Below are 25,351 nucleotides of genomic sequence, written 5' to 3' on the forward strand. Positions count from 1 at the left end.
GTCAGTACACGACCAAAGTGAATTGCCTAAAATGTTTGGGTTTAGTCTTCAGCCTAACCCAAGCTGCTTAAAAAAATTATTGTAAATAATCTGCATCTAAAATACTAAGAAAAATAGGGTTTATTTCTGTGTAACTAACACAAGTGTGAACCACATGAATTTGAGGAGTCATTTTATGCCTTCAATACCAGACTACGGGGTACTGTTCAGAAATTAGCGTGCTTCAGTGCACAGAGGAAAAAAAGTGAGGAAAAAAAGTCGCATTGCAAGTGCACATGTGGCTTAACGCCTTTTTCCTAGAGCAATCCTAACTCAGCCAAAGGAAGGGGCCATGCTAAGATGAGCCCATCAGGGCAGTAGGGTGCTGTATAGGGCACCCAGATAGTGTGGTTAGGACAAGACTGCTTTGAGGCCGCAGTGCCCAGAGTGGGGAGTTAAGGCACTGCAGGAGGCAGCACTGGAAAGCGCAGTTACAGGAGCAGTAAGTTATTTTCAGAAATTATCTGAAGTTGTTCATTAAATAAAAGTATATCAGGAGGTATTCATTACACTCCCCCATACGTTAAGGCATTGCTGCTGTGTGCTGCTAGCTAGTTATCTTCCCAAAAATATTTAAACAAAACCGCAGCATCCTTACAGAGTGAAGCTCGTTGAGCTTTGAGGCTTAAGAAGGTAGGAGCAAGCTTTTCTTTGCAGTATAAAAATCCAAATAAAACAATATGTCAACTGCAACCTGTTCGGTAAGGATGGTGCACGAAGTTCAACTCGTACAACACAGACCCAGCGGTGAGATTTAAAAGTGGTTTACAGCACGCAGTGTCTTGGATGCTTATTTGCATTTTTATCGCTCAGGAATGCGGGTGTAGCTCTTTCCACACCCACTGCAACAAAACTTTCCATTGCCAATTCCCTAACAGCTGTTTAGATGCATTGGGTGCTATATGGTTCTGTGTTTGGTTTGAGGCTGTTTTCCTCTGCTTTAATTCTCATTTATCAACAAACACTTTTGATTGCAATATGCAGCGGAAGTTTTAAAATAGGCTAAGCTGAAGAAGTACCTCCTAAAACATTACTATCACCACAAGATTGTTTTAACTATAGATAACCTTGCTTTGGTGATTGGTCAGATGTAAGGGCTTTACTTATTCTTGCGGAACTAGAAGTACAAAACCTACCCAAAAGGGTAACGATGCTTTCTTGAAAAAGGTTAGATTTAAGACATATGAAAAGCTGAAGAAATTTAAGTACTAGAGCAAGATCAGAAACCATTTATATGAACTCATTTCTGCTGACAAAATACCACCTCTCCAGTCATATTGGAATATTACTTAAAAATTGGGATTTTGAATACCAGAGACTGCAGCTGGCAAAGCACCTCATCTGCAGAAAAGGAACTGATCTTTACCCATTGTCTTGTGCTTTTCCTTCTTCATCTTACCCCCCCTAAGTCTTTACAGAACTGATTGTGTTCACGGAGAAAGTATATTAAAAGAAGTAATAAACAAATCAGGAACTGCAGCATCACTTAAAGCTTGTATGAATGCTCAGAGACAAGAGTAACAACACAGATGTTGGCATATTAGTGACATCAATAAATACAAATTTAATGTGAATACACAGGAAAAATATGACAACTGGAAAGGTTGTTCAGAGAGCTGTGTGTGGAAAAACAGGATAACTATCCTTCTGTAACTACTTTATATTTATTTGAGTGGTAAAAGCAGCATGTGAACAAGTGTCTTATTCCATGATCCAGGAGTAGATGATAGGGAAGGGAATTCTCTGCTTCTTACATCATTGACATTTTTCCTGCATTAAACACTTTTTGTTTTCTATAAACCAACACCACGGATACTACATTCCGCTCAGAGAACACACCACCACCTTCAGCTTCCCAGCTGACATATATGTCCCAAAAAGCACTATTACAAATTCCTACTGTTAAAATTTGGGGGATACAAGGAAAATAATGTCTGCCAGTATTCTTGCTGTCATTTATTTTATTCAATATGCCTGCCACATGTAGGGTTTTAGACTCAGACTTCAAAGATTCAATTATTGGAACAAAATTCTGCATCGACAAAAGCCATAGCAGAACGATGAGGAGAAAGAAGGAGGATCTAACTAAATGAAGAAAAAGTTTTAAATTCTGTCGATTAACTGTAGAATGATGGACGTGTCCTTGATTTTATAATCTCCAATTAAAAGCAGGCTCTAAAGTGGCAGGCTGCAGATAAAAAAGATGTAACAGAATATTTAACATGTTTACTAACTAATGCATTTGTACGATATGATCCACTTTTTGTTTGTTCTCATGCTTCTAGCACTAAAGCAGCTCTTCTGAAAAGGAAATAACCACCCGTGACCCTTCACAACTGCTACTGTCCCTAGGTTGGTCACATTATCAATAACAACAGTTAATGTACTTCGGGGGCAGTGATGCCCGACTTCAGAAACCACCCAACCAGTCGGTCTTAAGGCTCGGTTTCCCCATTCCCTCGATTTTTAAGTAATTCCTACAGTAAGCTCAATATGTATTACTGTATACCCAAAGCATGGGTGCAGGTCTTGATGTCACTGTGCCAACTGTTTGTGGAATAAAGTGCTCTGCCATGATGCTGTACAGATAAACGTTCGGGACAGAAGTCTAGCTACTGTCATACTTGTATTTATAGCATGAAATCACGAAGGAACTCTTCATTCAAAATGCATGAAAACTAATTTTGAAATGCCATTCCAGTAACACTGAATAACTAATACAGTGTTTAGGTACTAATGAGCTTGTGGTGCTTTTTTTGTTGCTTTCTTTTTAATGGCCAAGCTGTTAAGTTCTCAATCATCAAAATAAGATTTTGATGTGAATGGATGAAGCAAACAGTGTCAGTGTTACACACATTTGTTCTTTTGCAAGTACTGCATATGCTATTAAGCAACAAGAGCCACATTACAAGTTTGGCTTACCTTGGCAAGTGACTCATCAGGACTGATTTCACTTACAGCAGTATAATACAATCATTTATTGCAAATAGTGATAAAACGAAAATGTGTTTAGACACTGTTCCATCTCAAATTCACACACAATCAAGGGTTAAACCATGAACAAACATCAGTGCTAAGAGGGCTTACAATTTACAAGGAAAATAAATTACTTTAAAATGTTCACCAAAAAGAACTGTCATAAAGAGAAGTTAACATTTCACATAGCTACTTGGGATTGCTAATGAAAAATAATAAAAATGTTCACTTTCAAAAGACTTAGTTTGAAAATTACTACCTAATATTCTCCGATTCTGTGAAAGCCTAAGCCACTTTAACTTGTGAAGTCATGTGAGAATTGAAGACATCAGCCATACTGCTGCATACAAAACTAAAACAGAAGGTAGGAGTGTAGCAGAGCAAGAGATTAGCAGAAATTCATATTTGAATGATTCTTAGGAAACATAGATAAAATTTTAATTGTTGCAGAGAACATACAGTTTCTTCCGGAATAGTATCATCACAACCACCAGCAGAAAGCACTACGGCTAGTGCAAAGCTGAAGAGAAAGCAGTTGTTACTCGGATTGCTTCAGTCACACAGGGCATCTCCTGTAAGCTAAATGATCACCTTGAGGAGCTCAGGGAAGCCCATCTCCCTGTGCTGCCTCCAGCACTGCAGGTTCCTCGAGCAGCACAGGAGCTGTACAAGCAGCCATGCAAGGAGAGCACAGCATCCTCTTACCCAGAAAGGGTTTTAGTCTTCCTGGCCAGGAAGCCGGGTAGCTTTGTGGTGGCATACAGCGACTTGTTTTTTAATTGCTTAGACAACAAGGTGTCTGAAAAAAAAAAAAATAAGTCTCCCAGGCAAGAAATCCAGCACTCCAGAAAGCTGGAGAAATAGATTTGATCTTGAGTTTACTGACTAGGGGGATCTAAGTTGCTCGACTTTTGAAAAAACAGCCGCCGTAGGTGTTAATACCTTACCATTTCCTGGAAAGTAAATGATTACTTTTCATGAAGAAGTATTACTAATACATAAGGCAGCAAAGTCAAGACCTACAAACTCCCTTGGATGAAAAACTACTCCAGGATTATCTTCATTAGCACTGTGCAAACGACAATACTAAGATCTTCACTCAAAACAAGCAAGCAAGACCTGCTTATTGGCACTGTACTTGCAGGGCATGAAAGGAGTAATTTTAAAATTAAAGTTCAAAAAATGTTTTTTATTTGTATTAAGTGTTTTGAAATGGGAAAGATATTGGAAGAACCTATCAGAAATTAATATGAATGTTGGTTATAAAGCCCACAATTAAACAATTTAATTACACAAGGAAACATTTACTAAAGGCATGCATTAATGTCATCTAGTAAGCGTCAGCCAAGGAGGGCAGCCACCCCGTGCCCGCAGCACCTCTCCCACAGGCTGTGCAACCAGGTCACTCCAAAGTGAAAGTGGGAAAGGGACAGCCAGCAGCCCAGGCATACCTGTCGGGATCGAAAAGGAAGAAGCCAAAACACCAAGGAACAGTAAATAAAAACAGAGTGAACTAATTGATGTGGACAGACCCTAACCTAGGCAGGCCAGAAGTGGTCTCACTGCCTGCACTGTGTTCTCATCTGATCTTATTTCCTGCCCCCACTGGCACAAAGCAGCAGACACAGTTGGATCGGTCAGCTGGGAGGTATTCCCCTATCTCAAGAATCTGAGTGGGCAGTCAGCACAAAACCCACCTGAGGAGATAAGCACAGTACTGGGAATGTAGCTGCTAGCAAATCAAGATTAACAGGAGCTAGAAAGCAGGGACATTCCCCCCCACCAGGCACTCCTTGGGAGGAAGGTCTCACTGCTCTGCTAGCTGTGAAGCAATGACTAAGGCTCAACATCACCAGAAGACATTTCAAAATATAGGAAGGCAAATTGCTCAGGAGCAATGTGAGTAGAACAACATATGTTCAGGAAAAAATGCAGAAATCCTCACTATTTCCCGTATGTGCTGTTTTGGAAAGCAGAAAGCAGGCTAGCTTTATTACATAAAACAGAGCTTTACATATGCAGACAGCAGATTTTCACTTCCTACCCACAATCTACAGAAAATCTACGTCTTTTCTCCCTCCATCTCCACTACCTGATTGTGAAGTGCTTTATTCCTGCTTTGCAACGTAATTAAATGTTAGCACTGGCTAAGAAAAGAGTCATTTTTACGTCCTCCTACACTTTTGGGAAGACTGGGATGTTCTCTTCTGATTTGTCTGCAGTGTGCACTTAGCCCATACGCCCTGTAAGAGGATACATCCTAAAAACACTTGAGAAACATCAGACCGCTTCCACATCCCTTACTGGGGAACTTTTTTTCTGAAGCCAACTGAAGAAATTCAGTACAAATAAACTTCCCTGTGCCAGCTGTAACACAACCAGCTCACTGATTTGACCCAGAATGGTGGAGCTGCAAAGCTTTGGGAGGGCTTCTCGAGTTTAGAAGACTTCTCGGAAACAAACCTACCTTAAGTCAATTTAAATAAGTAACAATACCAGGATTTCCCAAAGACAGAAAGCAGGTATTTTTTTTATTGTTATCTGGTTTCCTTTTCAAACACCACTCTGAAGTGCTCCAGCTTCTCTTTCAGACCACTATTTACACAATAGCATGTTTCATACGCTGTAAAGCAATGCTACCTTGCTGGCCAACAGCCGTAACAGTTGATTTAAGAGCTCAGTCTTCAAACTACCCACTTACAAGGTTATATGGCTCAAGACAGTGATTGGAGAATAAAGGCCAAGTGTAAGATCACTGGGACTGCCCTCTGACAGAAGGAGAGAGAGTTATGAACTGACGAGCTCCACAATTATCTATAATCAATCTTTTGGAAGTCAGCCTACTCCACTTCATTTTCCAGCCCAGTCAGCAAGGATTCACTGGATGCTTCATTTTTATTTGAACTGCTCAAACGTTCACTCTTCTTGCAATATTGAAGCTACTGCAGTTATTGTTAGGCATGAGTTTAGTCTGACTCAGCAAGCCAAACACTGAAGGCGGATCACAACCAGAAGCCATGGATAGCTTTTACATTTTTATTGGTAAAATCCATGGTAAATGTAACAGAAACACTGGTTACACAGGAATAAAATGCACACATTTCAAGATCAGGCACCCATTTAATTACAGTGCAGACTGCTCATACCCCTCAATAAAACATGTTCTTCACCTCTGACACACACAGTACTATCTATACATGATGGAATGTGAGAAAAACAATCTAACAGCTAAGATTAGGTAAAAAAAAAATAAAAATCCAAAGAGCAAGCACTGATGATTCTCTATCTGAATGCAAGCTTGTTTGTTTGGCAACGTTACCTACTGATGTATCAGAAGGCATTACAAACTGTGCAGATGCACAATGCTAAGCAATGGCAACTGCTGCAACTGAATGTAGAAAATCCAAAAATCATCCTTGAAAGGCTGTCCTGGAGTTTTCATTACAAGGACACAGCTTGTGATTTCTCAACTATTTCCCCTCTAATTATCCTCAATAATATGAACTGATGCTTCCCTGTTCCAATAAACTTTTTGCCCTTTTCAATCCCTGAGCATGTTTCCCTGCTGAAGGAACTTCCTGGTCTGCCTTTCTAATTTGTAGTGAGCTGGTTTTTGGCCAGTGGGAGAAAGGAGACAAAGAGCAAGGAGGGAAGCTCAGCCTCTTCCTGACTTGGAGCTAGATGCTTACGCCTTTTTGAACCTAAGCTTTATGAACAAATACTTATCTCACATCAAACTTGTGAACCTTCCCTGCAACATGGCACAGCTTTTGCCTCAGTAGGTACCTCTTATGGATAAAGGTTTCTTTTGGAAGACACAATGCTCCACAGAAAAACGTGTAAATAACTTAAAAGCAACCTCCTGTCTGCTGAGACCACAGGGAGGGAAAGCCCCCAGCTTCCCATTGCTGTAAGACAAAATCCAAGGTTTAAACTGTGCTCAAAGATGCAGTGTAGGCTTCTGATAACTTTGCTTAATAACACTGCTTTTCTTAAACACAGGCATGGCTGCCTCATGTAAATAAGGCAAGGCAACGAGGAAACATTATGAGTATGTCCTATTTTAAAAAACTGAACTGTTAAAATACCTCGAATTAGCTTTGCTCAACTTCCATAAACTTCAGCGTAACAAATCCTTCAATATCCTAATTTAATATCCTAATTTAAGCTCTAAGTTCACAGTCAACAACTGGAAGACACTCAGAGCATAGACATCATTGCATTTAACAAGTTCTTATGTACATAATAACCTTTTGTTTTTAATAGGTCTGCCACAGAAGTTTAGAGAACACAGAAAGACCTACAGAATGTGGCTTGAAGTATTTACTGTTCACATAAATTTGATAAAGAACTGGCTGCATTTGTTAGCAACACAATCATATTCACTATAAAGATAAGGAATATTAAACAGTACAAAACATAAGTAAGTTCTAAATGAGAAAGCACATTGTCAATGAAACAGTTCCACCATAAGGGAGAGTTTTTCTGATTTTATGTGTTGGCATTACTGGAGACATTGCATGGGAGTTCTAGAAGGTATTGTAAAAGAAACTAATTATTCCCACTGCTGCTACCACTACCATTCTGCAGAAACCAGAATGCTTAAAGCAAGCCTAAACGTCTCAAGCATACATGCAAGTAACTGCATGCAGGGAACATGCAAACCCCAGCACCTACCTCCACTTTCCACCTTTTGAAAGAAATATAAGCAGTTTAAAAAAAAAATAACTTTCCCTTTGCTTTCGAATTGAAACAGAGAAACTAATGTTCATCACCTGCCAAAAGACACCTGTAACCTGTAATCTAATTACTTTATTTATCCCCAAAAGACTACAAAGTCACATTCAGCAATACTGGATCACTCAGAAGGGTGAAGTATGATTTCCTATTGCAACTGAACTCACCACATCTGAGAGGAAATAATTACATTTCCTCGGGATCCGTGTTTTTGTACTTCACAAGGTTCCTCCTACATTCTTTATTCCCATGGAGACTGCCCCCACAGGCAAGAGCACCTGTGTGGTACATTTTCCCATTTTTCAGTCAGTCGGCTTTTACTGATCTGCTGGTGAGGTCTCATCACAAAATGTTATGCAACTTCCAATTTCCATGATCATAACGTCACCAACAATTTCTGCTATCAAAGTAAGGCAGGACATAAATTTAGATTTTTGTGTAGGATTATTTCCCATTGATAATTCTTTGGAACTGAACAAAGAGTAAGTAAAAAGAAAACCCTAATCAAGAAGACGACAGAATTACAGTATTATATTCTAACTTTGGAGTTAATTCATTCTATAGTATCTTGTCAGACATCCAAATCAGCAACTGTTGGGCATTTGAATCAACAACTGTATTCCAAGTATGACTGTCGGTGTCAGATGTTTTGAAAGAACACACAAAACCTCTAAGATCCAAGCAACATATGTTGAACAGTACCAAAAAGAATAGGATTTGTATAGCCATTTAGTTACTTACATTGTTGTTGCGTGTTTCTACTGCTGGAAACTTCCTGACTATGAATTTGACAGCAGATTCCAGGTTTTTGTCAATAAGATAGGATGGTTTGGCTTTGGGGTCACCACATGCCTATAAGAAAATACAATACAAAATGAAGTAAAAATACACAATCATCCATCTGAAGTAAAGTGATAGTTGCAAATCTGAAGACAAACTAGAAAGATTTTGTTTTGTTCTGTTTTAAGTGAGCAGGTGATAATGAGAGGCAAAGTGCAGGGACTGTCACAGCTGAAATATGCAATGGGAAACAGTACAGAGATGCTCTTCTACTGAAAAAGATGCATGGAAGTATCAAAGCAGTTAGTGCAGAACAGCAGTGAGGGAAAAAAACTCAATCCTAAAAGAAAGAAAAAAAAACGTTTTCTTTTTACTGCTATTCCTGGTTTGAGGTAGTGTTGTATTCATTCATCTGGAGTTAATAAACTGTTAGAAAATTCAATCATTTCATCATCTGTGGAGGACTATCCTTTGTGAAACAAAACTAAAAAGCCCCACCACCAGTCTGCATTTAATTTTTCTTTAAATTGTTAACTGCAAGAGAGCTTTCCATCCCATAATAAAACCACCGGTAGTTGCCTAAAATGCCCTATTTCCTTAAAGTAGGAACTAATGTTTTGCTCATTCCCTTTATTCCTACAGAAGCATAAGCTGTGCTTTAAAAGCAGCACTCGAGAAATTTCATTAAATTTCGATTTGAACAGAAGTCACAACTAAATGTCAAGTCTTTTAAAGAGCCTACACGGACCTATCCGAAGAACAGGTTCAGTGAACAAGCAACTGATGAAGAACCTACTTTTGCCAGCTGCAGTGCATGCCGTCAGACACTCTATTTATTCTCAACTACCCTAACAAGCCATGCTGTTTGCTTTAGTTGGGAGAAACATACTTAAAAGCAGCATTATTAACCTAACAAAATTGGTGCTCAAATTGTATTTTCTCTCAAACGTGTGTTCAGCTTTATAGCCCTCAGAGGGATTTGCAAAGAAGTTCAGTGTCTCATGCAAAACTAAATTACATGCTAGGCGTTTCTACGCAACATAGTGAACTCAAATGGCAGCTCATTTAAACTTTCCACATCGATTTCTATGGCTGAGTTGCAGACCGTAGAGACAGAAGTCATGGAGTATGAGACCGATTCTGAAAGCGGGCAAGCGGGCAAAGGGAAGGTGAAAAGCTTTGCAAACCTTCCAAACTTGTCCTTGCTGGGAAAGCATTGTAATAAAAAGAGAGAAAAATTACATATAAACAAATGACTCTTAAACTCTAAAATACGTTACACTTAAGTGAACTAATACACTATTACCTACATCCGAGAGAACATTCAGACCGTCTGTTACTATAGACTGCACACTTTCTACTGGATAGCGATTATTTTGGTACTCACAAACACATTTACATGTACTTATTAGTTACTACTGCACAAAGCTCTGAGTATATGCTGAAACATGTAACTGCTAACAGTACTTCCAAACTTAAGTTCAGGTAGGGAGAGAAAAAAGGAGTTAAACATCACATGCATCTACAGGGGGAAAAAGGAGAGAAACTCAGTGAAGTTTTACATACCTGAAAAAGAAACGGTAGCCAAGAAAAAAAAAAAAAAACAAAAGAGTCATTATTTTAAGTTTCTAAAACTCCTGCCTGCAGTACATGACCATTAAAATATATGCTAATGTTCTACTCTAATACCCAAATTCTCACATTTGCTCTTTTTTTCCCGCCAAAAATACTAAATTTTGTTAGAAGTTACATCCATAACACTCCAAGAGGAATTTATAACAAATTCAGCAATGTTCATCATTGACTAGATATGAAATAGTTGCTCCCACGTTCTTACAAGAGCAAACAATGTGTGCCACGGGACTTTTTCTTGACACAGTTTCTAAAGTAAAGATTATACTATAAATAGGTTGCAAAAATTAAACAACTCGCTCTTCAATAAAGTCTTAATTAATTAGACGTCATGGGTTTCTCAAAAGCTGTGTCAGATGAATGCAATTTACCAGCTTTGCCACACACTATGCAACTCTCTCTGCCAAAAGAAGTATTACGAACTAAGAAAAGAGCTTAGCAGACAACATATACCTGTGTTCCCATTTGAATGTGCTTGCTCTCATATAGGAGATGAAAAATGTTCATCTTGCCATCGCTGACTTCCTAAACTTTTCAGCCAGAATTCCAACATTACTTCTACATACACTGTTTCTTATTCCTTCCTAGCAACAGATGTGCTTTCCTCCTATAAATCAAAGGTTCACTATTCTAGAAATGACATCCTGTCCAGGCCCTTGCATGCGGATTATTCACATGGAAACAAGTATCTGAAAATACTGACACCCAACATCCTCAACAAGGTTTCAGGAACTCGGTTCTTTGTAATGACGAATATTATCCAGAGCCTAAGTGGCAACCCCCTAAATATATCCGAATATGTGAGACAGCTTTTTTCCCTTTCCATCGCGTGTTTGCTAGCATCACACTTAGAGCAACCGTAGTTCTTCCTCTAGTACTCAGATATGCAAGATTAACCCCCAGAGCAGAAAGAAGCCTGTTTGCCCAAGCTGCACCTGCAGGAAGCTGGGCGAGCCTACCCGCGCGGGCTGTCCCAGCAGCTCAGCCCACTTCTAACACCTCTGTTTACTTCTTTGATTACCAGCTTTCTTTCATCCATACATTTTCCATCCATGCTGTTACCTGCATTCAATATGGCTTGTCAAGTCTGTATAAGCCAAACCTTTCCTAAACTGCATACAGACCTACAAGGCCCATGCTCAGGACAGTTCACTCCAGAAGGCTGAAGGGCATGAAAAGGCAATCCCCTGTCCTAGAGGACGGACTTTTCTGCACAAGCATGGAAGCGTGGTAAGGAGCCTAACCACAGATTTGCACTGTTGAAAGAATAAAAACATCGAGGGCAGTGGTCGTGGGTAGAATGCAGATAAGAAAGGTGGTTTTTGCTTTTATTAATACAAACCCCTTGTCAATATTGCAATAGGCAGGCACGCTGTGGTATGACATACAAAAATCACTTTGCCACACGCAGATCTCCAGCAGTACAACAGGAATACTGCACCGACACTCAACGCTCATTCTCAGTCAGCCTCAGAAATCACATCTTCCCCCACGTGGGCTGCAATAACCTTTATTTCCATTTCTTATCTTTTTTAAAAGCAACAGAATGGCTACATGTCTGAGCATTAAAAAGAAATCCAGGAGTTGAGATGGTCTTGGTCTTACAGCTCCCAGAAGCTATGGGATTCCAGCCCCTTCAGGCCCGAAATACTGCATGCTCAGAATCTCCCCACAGCCATCTCCAAATCCTTTTGCACATTATTCAACAGCTGCCAGGCAGTTATGGTAAAAAAAAAAAAAAAAAAAAAGACAATGCAAAGCTACCATTAAGACTGATCTACATATTTATTTATTTTTTTAAAAAAGGACTCAGACACTGGATTTCTATCAAATTAGGCATCATTTCTTTCCATAGCACTTGAGAACGGTACCCTACTATGACCAGCTCTGAACCAAGCAAGCATCTTTTCTTGATCTGATTCGGTGCATCCAACACTTACAACACCACCACGATTTCTACGGCTAGGGGATTCATTACGCAGACTATTTCTTTGCCATCATGTGCAAAGTTCATCGTTCCAGACAAGGTGGACAAAATCCTATCAAGCGTTTAGAACTGTTCCTCTGTGCCATGCCTTATGAACTAAAGCAGCATTTTCCTCTCTCAGGAATGCAAGGTATTATTATTATTAAACAGCACTGAGGCTATTTGGGTTCTTCTATGCAATTGTCACTTGGAAAACGAAGAACACCACAAAGCTTCACTTTCTAGGTGGCCCTCTCTAAGAGGCACCCTACAAGGAAGCACCCACCAACAAAAACAAGCCTAAGTTCTCCATTTGAGGTAAGCAGTCCCTAAAGAATGGCCCAGAATCCAGTACAGCTGCCCATGGACCACAGCACACCTACTTTAAGAGGCATCCCAAAGAGATCTTTTGCCCCAATAGAGTTAGAGTTACCACTGCAAAAATCAAAAGCCCAACATTTCACTTCCTTGTTGAGGACAGGGGGTGCTGGACAAGGATGATAAAAGATCCAGCAATAAAATTCCTATACAAAGCAAGCTGGTATCACACAAATTAGGCTTACATTCAGACAATCGGCCAAAGCCAGTGGTATGGCACAGCGTACGGGTACAAAATTGCATTGCAAAAAAAATGAGCTTTGTTCCTGCCTTTTTTGCATAGACCTGTGACATGTGCTCACATAAGAGCATAGGAGACACACCTGAGTTACATCATGAATAAAAAAGCTCCTGTCATGTGCAAATCGCTTTTATATCTTTCTTTCTAGTGCTAAGGCCAATCTATTCCGAATAATTACCAGGGTTGTTGCCCAAAAAAAAAAAAAAGAGAAACAGGGCAGCAAAGAGCTATCATTTCAATTGGTATTTGCTATTTTTCATCCTCCAAGCTGTCAGCATCAGAAGACAATCATAGAACAAGTTGTATTTTGCAGCAGTTGAACATGGTTTTGTTACTTTAGAACTCAATTTTCCTGTAACTGCAGACTTGAGGTAGAATACTCCTGAGCACAGTTCTTTCCCCTGGTGGCAACAGACACCGAAGTAATCTTAGTCAGCAAATCACCCCACCTTCAATTTCCATTTATGAGTGAATCTGCATTAAAAAACACTGCAAATTTTACCAGCAAATAGATGGAATTTCTGTGACAGCAAGAAAAAAAAGACAGTCTCCCTTCCCCAAGCTAATAACTTTCATTAGAAAACAGAAATACACTAAGATTTCTAGCATTAAAAAAGGAAAAACTCCCGTGTGAACCATTTACAGCTTACTACAGCACATTCCCTTGACACACAGGAAAGGCATGTGCAGTAAAACCATTCTCCCCTTGTACTAGCTGCTGACATTAAAGACTTTACCCTAAAATTTATCTGTAAGCTTGAATGCCTGGTTTGTGGCTCTGCATCCTACAAAATTGTACTAACACATGGCAAAGAAGTATTCAGAGACGGGTTCATCAAAAAACGTTGTTTCTGCAAGCTGGGACGTATTATTTATTCTCTATTTCTGTCATGCAGTTAAAAGTAATGAGATTACCACCCGACAATCTCTAATTTTGAAAAAGCCAAACTATTGAGCACAGAGAGGTGAATAATCGATGAAGAGCTGCTTTGAATGCTGAACACATTAGGAAACAGTTCACACTACGTTTGCTTTAACATTGCTGATGAATCCTGCCACAGACACTTTGTTGTATTTTAGGTTTTGTGGAAGCCTGAGTTTAATAATACACAGGCTTGTCCCAGATAAGCCTTGTGAATGAAGCCTTGTCCCTTTTAACAGCTATGAAAGAAGATGCGAAAATTAACTGGTCACACAGAGACAAATTATTATAGTTTATTTTGATGGCTAAAACTTAACTGTCCTGATCTAGTATCACTTGGGTCATCTTGTACCAAGTAAATTCAGTTCCTGGCGCTTGCAGTTACATAAATGGTGCTCATACAAAAATGCGAACCTATTCTGTACATTTTGTCTGTGCTGTTCCCATGATCCAACCAGGATCTGGAATACAGGGGAAAGGCTCCACTTACCTCATTTCAGGACATATATATGGGCCTTGAACTTATCCAAAACATGGCTCCAAGTTATTATAAATGTAATGGCTCTTTCATTTTCACACACAAAGGTTCATAGTTTGAAGGATACTGCACTTTCACCCCACGGCATATACTTCAATTTGAATCCCGGTATCTCTGTAGTCAAAGATCCAACCCACTGGCTCACATGAAGCCAGAAGAAACCAGGCTAGATGAGACCTCAAAAAATTGCCTACCCTACTTTCCTGTTCCAAAGCAGCTGTATCTCTGTTGTTCCTGGGAGATACCTGCTACATCTTTACTTACAGGTCTCCAATGGACTGTATTCCAAAACATCCTCAGACAGCCTTGGCCATTATTTAACTAACTTGATCATCAGGAAGTTCTAAAATGTAATCTGCACTTTTCTTGCTACAATTTAATCCAGAGAACTTCACTGAGAGAACTGACTTGGACAGGTTATTTCCCTTCTCCTTCCAGAAGTGTTAAGTACCTAAAAATCTGCAGTAATCATGATCATTTTCAAAATCATTTTTAATTATTTTCAAAAAAATCCCCCGTTTTTGTTTGTTTGTTTTTTAAGGAATCAGATTGTCTGCATCTCTGGTCATCCTCACTCTTCTTTGTACTTCCTGCATTTTGTCCACATCGCTCTGAAAGAGCATGTTGAATCACATACTTCAGAGCGTGTTGAATCACATACTTTTCAGATGAGTCTCCATGCATGCCACATACCTACCCATACATTTCCAGAATCTCCCCTTATTTTTTGCAATTCAGCCTACTTGGCTGAAGTTTACCCGAACTTCTCCCAACTATTTTCTGCAGGCTTGCTGCCTCATTACTCCTCATCTTCCATTTTACATTTCAGTAAGCACAAAATAAGTTACAATCACACTTACTCAGCCACCTCCAAAATTCGTTAGAGCATACCTGTGATTTGGTAGGCTGGAACTGAATTCTAATTACATTTTTCATTATTTCTGCAGCTCCTGCCAGTTTCCTACCTGCAAAGTTAATGAGCAGGCTGGCTTCATCACCTAGGCTGTTAATGCAGAGCCTGGCTGGAGCAGAGCTAGGGGACAGCCCAGTGAGGCCTGCTGGACTGCAGTCCGATGAGGGGATCTCCGCAACCACTCCCTAAAATGGTTGCCTGTCTGCTTTCATTATTCCGATTTCACCCGGGCTCTGTTTCCTTAGATTGTTCTTGCGAACAATCAGATGAGGTAATGTCAGCGGCCTCGCTAAGGTCAATGTGTAAAATACCTACCCAGTTGTCCTTACTGGAGCAACCTGTCACCTCACCGATGAAAGAAATACACTTGGTTTGGCACTGTCTGCACATGATAAACTCTTACCTTCTTCTGTTCGTAGCACCTGTTTCAATAAGCACTTGGGTCTATTAATCAACTACAGGGCAGGTGAGATGCAAAGAAAAAAAAATTAAGAGGAGTTTCACTGCCACAAAACTTCCCTTAAATGTAATTTATCAAGTAAGACTCTAAAAAGGAAAACAACACAATGGGCACGTCTGGTCCATTTGGACTCTCGAGCAGGAATTGTTAAGAAGTGTCAGCTGCATCTCCTCTGCAGACCATCTTAAAAACCTCCTGCAACTACAACTGGATTTGCTTTTGTGTCAGCACAATGCAGGGCAAATGAACAGCAGCTGGGGGGGACGGTGGGCAGGTAACATTCATATTCCTAAACAAAGAAAGAATGCGAGGTGATTGGGGGCATCTATCAGTGATGCAAGAGGATAAGCCCCTCTGGATTTCTTTCTGTATATTTGAGGAGAGTCAATTCGGTATTTTTGTAGTGTATTAACAAGTATCATTGCTTCCTTACAAAATCCTAGAATGGCTCAGGCTGAAAGGGACCTTAAAGCCCATCTGGTTCCAACTCCCTGCCATGGGCAGGACGCCACCAACTAGGTCAGGTTGCTCAGGGCCTCATCTAACCTGGCCTTGAACACCTCCAGGGATGGGGCATCCACAGCTTCACTGGGCAGCCTGTGCCAGGGCCTCACCATGCTCCAAGCGAAGAATTTCCTCCTAAACTCTAATCTAAATCTCCCCTCTTTTACTGTAAAACCATTCCCCCTTGTCCTGTCATTATCTGAATGAGCAAAAAGTTGTTCTCCATCTTCTTTATAACCCCCTTAAGTATTGAAAAGCTGCAGTGAGGTCTCCACAGAGCCTTCTCTTCTTAGGCTAAGAGAGCTGGGGCTGTTCAGCCTGTTCGTCATAGGAGAGACTGAATTTTACATCTGAAAAAAACCTGTGACATGATACCACCAGTTTGTTTTTGCTTACTGACCAAAGCAATTAGCTTTTTTGCTTCACCAGGATCGATCATGCTTGAGGCTTTCTCCTCGTACTATCAGGCGGGCAGGACCATTCCTCTACGATTACAGATGCAATTGGACCAACACACGCTGGTCTCAACCTCCAAGGAACCGCCAGTATCTGTCGCACTAAGAACAACACTGCCCCACCCAAGTCACTTCCTGAAGCCTGAAGACAATCTGTTCCTTCCAATACTAACCCCACAGTCCAGAACAAGACTGTCAGCAAGCTTCGCCTTCAAGCTCCAAGCTCTGCACTCCCGCACAGAGCCCAGTGTCAAAAAAGAAGTGATCTAGCCCTACACCCTTCTGGACTTAAGAGCTCTGCAGACTGGAAATTTCTCCATATTCTGCCCATCACTTAAGAGGCTCTTCTACTATGTTTTGGTTTAGAATGGTAAAGATAAGGGCAATTAAAGCCCTTGCAAATATTTTTTCTCTTCTTTACCTGTTATTTAGGTTTGTTTTTGCAGTTTGTATCTAGGAGTCTGTTGTAGAGTCCCGTTTTGCAGATAACTATGTGATCGTGAGAGTTGTGAATCTTGTACTAATGACTTTTTAAGAAAAAAAAAATGCACAAAAGTTAAAACCTGTATTATAAATAACAGAACAACACTGCTAGCAAAGCAATTAACACTAAGTAACAGACTCATCATTTTTGATTAACATATACTGTAAATAATTCAAAACCATAACTTTTATCCTGAACAGTTCAAAGTAGCGTGACATCCTGCTGACGTTCATCACAATCACACTCTCTTGATTTGCTCTAAGTCTGTGGCTCAGGTATTTTAACACCAAATCTCTTATTGCAAATACTTTGTTATCCACATAGTTTATAAACAAGCAAATCCTGACTCATAGAAAATAAGATTATTTCTCTGCAACCACTCTTGAACAACACGCTCACTTCACAGTACTGGCAGCGTTACACAAAGCCTACCAACATGGTCTGTCTGCTCTGACAGGTAACAACAAAATTCAAGCTTCACCCAAGGCAGGATGGCACAAAAAACAACGGAGTGTGATTTACAGGCATTTAGTTGAGGGCTCAACAGCAAGAGTGATAATACAACTGTTAGCCTGTATAAGTGAAGATTTCATGTACTTTAAGAACGGAAGGAACAAAACAGGAGAGAAATTGCAAAAATACCATTTTCAAATTCAGGACCAATACTGGTCCCAGTACAAAGGGCAGCTAAAGACAGCGGAAAGCAACCAGCAAAGTGTCATCCTTAAAAAAAAAATTAAAAAATCCACCTCCATGCAGGTCAAGCAGGAATTTAGCCTCATCATCCACTATTACTTCAGCAACTCTACATCTCATATTTTCCATGCCACTCTCAAAGAGGCAGAAAGTCATGCCTTCAGATACTCTGTCTTAAAAACAAACTGAACTATTTCAGAAGACAACAACAGCACAGGAGGTCAGCAAACAGGAAACGATGAGCAATCAACAGTTACAAGCAAAATGAGATTTGAATTGTTTATAGGAAAAGTAAGTATAAATATCAAGTTTCTAACTGCTTTTAACAATTTCTGTAATTCCCCGGGAAGAAAAATTTTCCAGCATTCAAGAAAATTCACAACCCTTTAAAATCTCTGCTCCCTAGACAGCATCTACAGCAATCTGTAAGGCTTCACCTCTCACTTCCTCTTACTAAAAAGAGTCTTAACCATTTCCTTTAACCGCAATACCACATATTGTGTAGTTCTCTACTAACTTGAGTTTCGATATTGTCTCCTGTGGAGAAAGCTACGGAAACCTCAACCAGCAGTTTTGAAATCAACTGCTTTCAAAAAGGGTAAAAGTGGGGAAAAAAAGAGGAAAAGAAGAAAGTGCTGCAGGAAGCCAGCTATGCTGAAGCTGGTCTCCCAAGAAATAAAACAATTACCAATCTCAAGACTTCTAGGTCTCACCACTAGAGCCAGCCAGCTAGCACTGTCATGCAGTGTTTACTGCAGCTCAAGAAAATAACTACTTGGATCTCAAACCACCATTTGAATACGCAGTGCTGTACGTGGGGCAGCTCCAGATTTGCCAAGCTGTACGTCCCGCAGTAACTGAGCTGCTTGGACGTGCCTCCCATCTGCGTATGCAAGACCCAAGCAGTTTTGGACTCGGTTCATGGCATTTGCAGGAAAAACTGCTGTCACCTCCAGTGCTGACGCTCCCACACTGAGAGCCCTTCCACTCGCATCACTTCACCGGCACTGGCAGAGCTTCCATATGGACAAACCTGTGCAGGGCTCTGTCAGCCAAACACGGCAGCGGAAACCTGCCTGTGGGCACTGGACCAGGCACCGTAAGCACTCCCAAACCAGTAATCAGACAGAGCCTGCACTTACAGTTTTCAAAACACAGCTATATGTCAGAGGGTCTGCCGCCTCCTGCCTCTTTTCCAGCCTTCTTCCCACAAAGCACAGCCACGCCGGCCGAGGGCCTCGCTCAGGCAAAATTCCACTGGGCTGGGCTTTTTTTTCAGCTGACATTTCTCTTGAAGCACAACAAATACACACACAAGCGACTTCAACATTTTGCTGTTTCTCCCCATGAATAGGGAATCGTTACCATTAGTAAGTCGCTGCAGTCGTCCAACATGAAAAACTGCAAGCTACGAGGAACCTCATTTCTATTTCTGGAGGGTATCAGTTCGCAATATTTTACTGGGAACAGCTGATTTATGCCAGCGCAGACCTGCAGGAACACCTCAGCGCCCCGAACTGAAGGGATCGCTTTGGGTTAGCGCTGGTTGGGAACAGCACAACCCTACTTCTTCTCATGGCAACGCCAGCTGGAGTCTGACCATCCTGCTGCTTGGGGCTCCCCAGGCCGGTGCCCAGCTCAGGGCCTGCCCCGAGGCCGATTTGGCTCCGGAGTTTCCTTCGCCCTCCCCCCGGGGCCGCACTCCGCACCCGCGGAGCCCCCCCGCAGCCCCCGCCCGCCGCAGCCGCCGCCGCCACGGGCCCGGGGCCGGGCCTAGGCCCCACGCCGCCGCCTGGGGGGCTCCGGGCCCTGCGCTCCGGGGCTGCCCAGCGCTGGGGCACCGCGCCCTGGCCTCGCCTCCCCTCCCCTCCCCTCCCCGCCCTGCCCTGCCCCAGGCTAGGCCGCGCCGCCGCCCCCTCCTCCTCCTCCTCCTCCTTCCTCATCCTCTTCTTCCTCCTCCTCCTGCTCGTCCTCGCCCTCCTTCCCCTCGCCCCCTCCTCCCCCCCGGCGGGGCCCCCCGCACCTTCTTGATGTTGTAGAGGCGGGTGAGCATGCCGACGCCCCGGTCGTTGAGGATGGTCAGCTTCTCCGCCAGCTTCTGCTGGCTCGGCTGCAGCACCGAGCGCGACATCGCTGCTGCTGCTGCTGCTGGTCCTGGTCCCGCTGCTGCTGCTCTGCCCCTGCCCGCAGCGCCGACACCGCTCCCAGCCCCGCCGTGGCGCGGCCGCCGGCCCGGCGCTGCTGCTGCCGCCGCCTCCTCCTCTTCCTTTTCCTCCTCTTCCTCCTCTCCCTCCTCCTCCTCCTCCTCCTCTCCCCGGCCTCGCTCGCTGCCTCTCTCGTCACGCGGCGCCGCTCTCGGCCGCCCCCTGCGGCCCGGCGGCGGCGGCGCTGCGAGGCCGGGGAGAGGCGCCCCCTGCCCGCCCCCCGAGCTCGCTTGGCGTGGGGCTTGGTGGCAGGGCCGTGAGGCAGCGTTTGTGTTACAGCTCCAAGGCGCGCCTCAGGGCAGTGCAGAGCGTTCTGCAGAGTTCCTAATGAGCGCTGCTTCACCGCCCTTAGCCACCCGAAAGCCAGCGCTGAGGCGCAGGAGGGCGTTGTGTGCCGGGCGCTGTGTGCCGGGCGCTGTCCCAGTTACAACTCCTACGCTCTGTGTGGTCCCACACAGGTGCACCTGCGAGGCACCTGCAGGCAGGGACAAAGTGCAAAGAATCACATTGGGAAAAACCTCCAGGATCATCTGGTCCAACCCCCACCCTACCACCAATGTCACCCACGAGACCATGTCCCTAAGCGCCACGTCCAACCTTTCCTTGAACACCCCCAGGGACGGTGACGCCACCACCTCCCTGGGCAACCCGTCCCAGTATCTGACTGCTCCTTCTGAGAGGAAATGTCTCCTCATTTCCAACCTAAACCTCCCCAAGTGCACCTTGAGGTTATTCCCTCCAGTCCTATCGCTAGTTACCTGTGAGAAGAGGCTGAACCCCAGCTCCCCACACCTTCCTTTAGGAAGTTTATCAGTAAGGTCTCCCCTGAGCCTCCTCTTCTCCAGACCAAACACCCCCAGCTCACTCAGCCGCTCCTCACAGGACTTGTGCTCCAGGCCCTGCACCAGCTTCATAGCCCTTCTCTGGACGTGCTCCAGGGCCTCGATGTCCTTCTGATACTGAACACAGCGTGGCCACCCCCCAGACCCAGCCAGCCCACACGTTGACGGCTCTCCGAAATGGAGGAGGCTTGGGCCCTTTCTCTGAGCCATGGCTCTCGATTGCCACGCAGCAAATTCATAGAGATGCCATTTCACCAATTAGATGAGTCACACCCCGACTATTTTTACTCTCGAAGCCATGAGAGTTAAAAGCATATATTTGAAGTATGAGTGAGGTTCCCATGCTGTGAATGCCAGTGAGAGGCCTCCGTGGGACCTACCCCTCACTGCCAGCCCCGCTGATACCGGCTCTGAGACTGTGCTCTGCTGAGCAGCCAGCACAGCCAGCTGGCACGAAGGGCTCCCTAACCTAGTTTATGGGAGAGAAGCTTAAGAATTAACCTTCTAATCTAATTTTTTAAAATAATTGCACCACCATCTGTGCTTTATGTATATATATATGTTAATACTTATGTTTAATTTTCAGTTTGTATTTTTACGTTATAAATCAGAATCAGATTACCTCAGTCTTTCAGCAGTTTTAAACGAATAGATTTTAGAAAGCATAGAAATGAATGCGAGAAGCCTAAATGTAATTAAATTGTTGCTGACCTTCTTTTTAGCAGTTACAAGATAATTTATGATTCAGAATGAAACCAGGAAGCAAGAACTTAGAGTTCCAATCTTAAGCCTGCTATTGACTCATTTTTTGGCCTTTATCAGATAATTTTCTGTCCCAGCTTTGTGTCCAAGAGTTGGGAATACCTAGCAACAATGCTGTACTGATTAATTGGGTTAGACCTGACCTTTCAGTACTGGGGCCTATTGAAAACATCACAAGCATTCAAATCAGTCTTCAAATAAAGCATAAAATGCTATGTTATGTCAAAGTGTTTAATGAAATATCTGTAGTAATATTTTTGCAGAAGGATTCTTCCTTCTATTCTGAATTCATTAAAAAAAATATATATTACTATTTCTAGTTACAATAAAGATGTTTCCCATGTAGTTGCACTGCAAAATAAGAAATACTATTGCTGAGTGCATTTTTCTTTCCTCATCTGCAGCTAAAACAAGTGGCAGCTAATTTTTAATTCTGTATTCAATTATTTCTGAGCCATATTCAGTCTTCTGGTAGTTTCAAAAAATAACAGCCACAGAATATGTCATTTATATATAGCCTAGCAAGTAGAATGACAGTAACATCGTGACAGTTCATTGTGAGTTTTTGGGTGTCATATTAAATCATCTGTGCTCTAATATCCCAACCTTTCTCTCTCTGAAATGAGTAGAAAAGCTATGGATTACGATGGAGACCAGGTCACTTGGTTTTGATAAGGTTTGTGCTTACAGAGCTTGCTGGAGAGCTTTCAAGCTCCCTGTAACTACTAACATAGTTTTCAACATGAAAGCAATCACAATTGCTCTCCATGCTGCAAAGATAACAACAGGCTGAGGCAGAGAAGGAAATAATGACTGACTCTTTCTCCTTTGTACTAATGGCAGAGCATCCTGGTTTTAAACTCCCACGCTATTCATGAGGCTATTTACAAAATCCTATTATGGAGAGCACCCCTGGTTGCTATAATTTTTAATGCAAATGACGCTGAGTTAGCTGCATTACTTGAAAACATACTGTATATCAGAATAGGGAAGGGATCAGCACCAGCAAGCAACAATCTCTCATACTTACACGGAAATTTTACTATCTTGTAGCTGTACATATCTATGATTAAATAGAATATTATCTGAATTACCACTGTAACATGGTTTGTTGGACTTTTACTGATTTTCTATTGATATTTAAGCAGATACTTTAAAATGAAAAAGCATCTCTTTAAGTGAAGCCTGACCAAGTAGACCAGATCTTTTCAAGTACAGACTGTCCCTTACAACCCTCAGCAAAACAAATTTTTTTCAGCAAAGGTATCAGAGGTATCAGCAAGGTGCTGAGACCTGATTAGAAGCAGGAGGTGTGTCTAAACTCTGCTCAGAGGAATATGTGAAAGGCGAGTTCAGAACTCAGTGACAGAAGATGTTACTGCCCACGCAGACGCAAGATGTTGCTGATCACGTAATTGGCAGTATCTTGCTAATCAGTGTCAGGACTGGTGTCAAGTTTGGAACTACAAAGCATGCATTTTTCCCTTTTGCTTCGAAACACTCCGCTGCTTATTAGAGGGAGAAAATGTGCACATCTCTTAGGGACCACAGGATGTAACTGAAAAGTTACATTTCACAGAAACCGCATCAGAAAGAACATCGCAGAAACCTTTGCTATATGCGAATGGAGAAATCACAGCTACAGAAAGCAGATGTTACCGAGATCAAACTTAGTTAATGTGATTGTATACACTTAAGCAGTCAACAGAAATTTGTCATTGCTTTTAGTGGCTGTGCATATTGTCATACCACTTTTGCTGGAACTTAATGTAGAAGCTGCTGGCCTAGGTATAGGTTTTCAGCAGGAGGATCTATTGCTTATTGGATTATAAAAACATGTCTGCATCATACAATCTGGGTTCACCAGTCTAGCAACAAGCATAACAATAAAGTGGAAATACAAGCTTTGTCAGTAACAGCATAGCTCTTACAGGTGTGGCAAAATTAAATGAAGGGAAGGGGAAAAAAAAGGCTTTACACAATTATTTTTAAAACACAACTATTTGCTTGACATTTGATTAATGATTAACATTCAAATGGCTTTCTATATTACAAAATGACAAATTTAGGGTGTTTCAAATAACATTTTAGATTTGTTTTGGGCTCAGCTCTGGTCCTTTTAAGGCCAACCTTCAGTTCAGTCCAGTGTTTAACAGTGCAATTCACTATGGGGCTTTCAGACAGTAATGAAATTTTGTCTGAGAACTTTAGAAAGAGAATCGCCACAAGCCAAGTAGCTCCACATGCAGCAACTCCAGCTGGTGTTTTGCAAAGTATGTAAATTGTATGCATACTCTTCTAGCACTGCAACTTTAAAATATGCAATGGGCAATTCATTACTGCGGAGCAGACAGGATTGTCACCTAGGTTCTTCCAACTTATATTTCTCTATATATTTCCTTACCTGTCTGCACTTTATTCCTGGTTAAACTTCTGACTTGGGGACTATTCATGACTCCATAAACACCGTGAAATGGCGGCCATAAGGAACTGATGGCAAGTGATCTAGCACGGTCCACTGCAAGGCTTCTGCCAATTTGGCCAACAGCACTCAAGGAGCAATTCTTACATAGACTCATTTTGTTCAGTATTTCCCTTTCAAACAGAAATCAGAACAAAGCCAAACTGTTATTTAAACTGGCTGACTAGAATTTTTAAATGATCACCAGTGTACTCCCAATTATTTAGTTTATGTCATAGTATTTATTGGTTAGTAATAGCAAATATTTATTGCATAGTTAATCTTGCATTAAAAGGCAAACAGGATGAAAACTGTACCATACAAAGTCTATAACATTCTTTGGATCACCTGTAAAAATAATAAATAGCATGGAACAAATGCTATTGAACAGGCTTTTGTGCAGAGGGGCAACAGGTTCAAAAGACCCATCATCCTCACTAAATCAAGCTGACACAGATTTGTTATATTTCAATCTACAGTTTCCTTAATGAATCTCAACCTTTTTCATTATTTAAACTGTCAAGAAGCTACCATGCCTGCAATTTTCCATGTCCTCTTTTTTCTTCTCTTGAGAAGTATTTGGACATTATTTTAATTTATTCTGCCATTAACATCTGAGCATTGTCTGCTCCTTGCTCAGTTTTGTGCACGTCTCAGTAAGTCCTAATAGCTGAGCTGGTATGTGACATACAGCAGTTGCTCAGGATACGCTGGGAGTTTGAATTCTAAAGAAAATAACTTAAACATTGGACGTGGAGGACACGAAAGGTGTGCAAAGCTGGTTTGGAACAGGTGAAGAATACTGTACCAGCTGTTATCTAATGAAGAAACCTGCCGGTTTGAGAATGCATGAGCCCTTCTGCTCATACTGGAAGGACAAGTATAATGAGCCTACTCCAGAACATCTAGTCCTACACTATGCCAATGAGCCTTAATCAGTAGAGAAGCAGGTTGTTATCAACGTCTGAGAGAGAGCGTTCTCAGCGTGTCCCAGGTCCTTGATACACCAGTAATAATTGGCAAATCAATGCCAGCCTGGTGCCTACAGAAGTCTGTGACAGCAGGAAGAAAGTTGTTATCTGTGAGCTACCAGTATGGCTAAACAGAAGGAACTTAGAAAGTTTTGGTGGGCTAGGATTTGGCTTGTTTCAGCATGAAGCACTGGCCACTTTAGAACAAAGGTGGGATCAAAGTGCTAGCTTAGATCTAATTGTATGGTTTCAGAGCTAGGGTTACAGTTGGCTCTTGTAGAACCCATTGAACAAATGGATTAAAGAGTTTTCTCTCTGACTATCAAATAAAGCCCAGGAAGCCTGTCAGAATGAGTCACCCAACTAAATTAAAGCCCTAATCTGACATGG

At 42.0% G+C, this 25,351-nt stretch overlaps 1 protein-coding gene across 4 annotated transcripts in view; it reads right to left on the minus strand.

Moving 5' to 3' along the window:
• Window positions 1–20,035, minus strand: part of NCKAP1 (NCK associated protein 1) — a 59,675-nt gene extending 39,640 nt beyond the window's left edge. For 2 of the 4 annotated variants that reach the window (XM_068686440.1, XM_068686439.1), the window contains exons 1-2: window positions 19,745–20,034; window positions 8,494–8,604 (exon numbers count right to left, since the gene is read on the minus strand). In XM_068686440.1, coding sequence (XP_068542541.1) covers window positions 8,494–8,604; window positions 19,745–19,852 — 219 coding nt within the window. In that variant the 5' untranslated portion in view covers window positions 19,853–20,034. Of the gene's footprint in view, window positions 1–8,493; window positions 8,605–9,719; window positions 9,738–19,744 lie in introns of all 4 variants that reach the window. The other 2 variants (XM_068686438.1, XM_068686437.1) reach the window with 2 other exon arrangements.
• Between the last annotated feature and the right edge of the window lie 5,316 nt (window positions 20,036–25,351).

Source organism: Anas acuta, chromosome 6 (genome assembly GCF_963932015.1).
Source record: "Anas acuta chromosome 6, bAnaAcu1.1, whole genome shotgun sequence".
Taxonomy (NCBI): domain Eukaryota; kingdom Metazoa; phylum Chordata; class Aves; order Anseriformes; family Anatidae; genus Anas; species Anas acuta.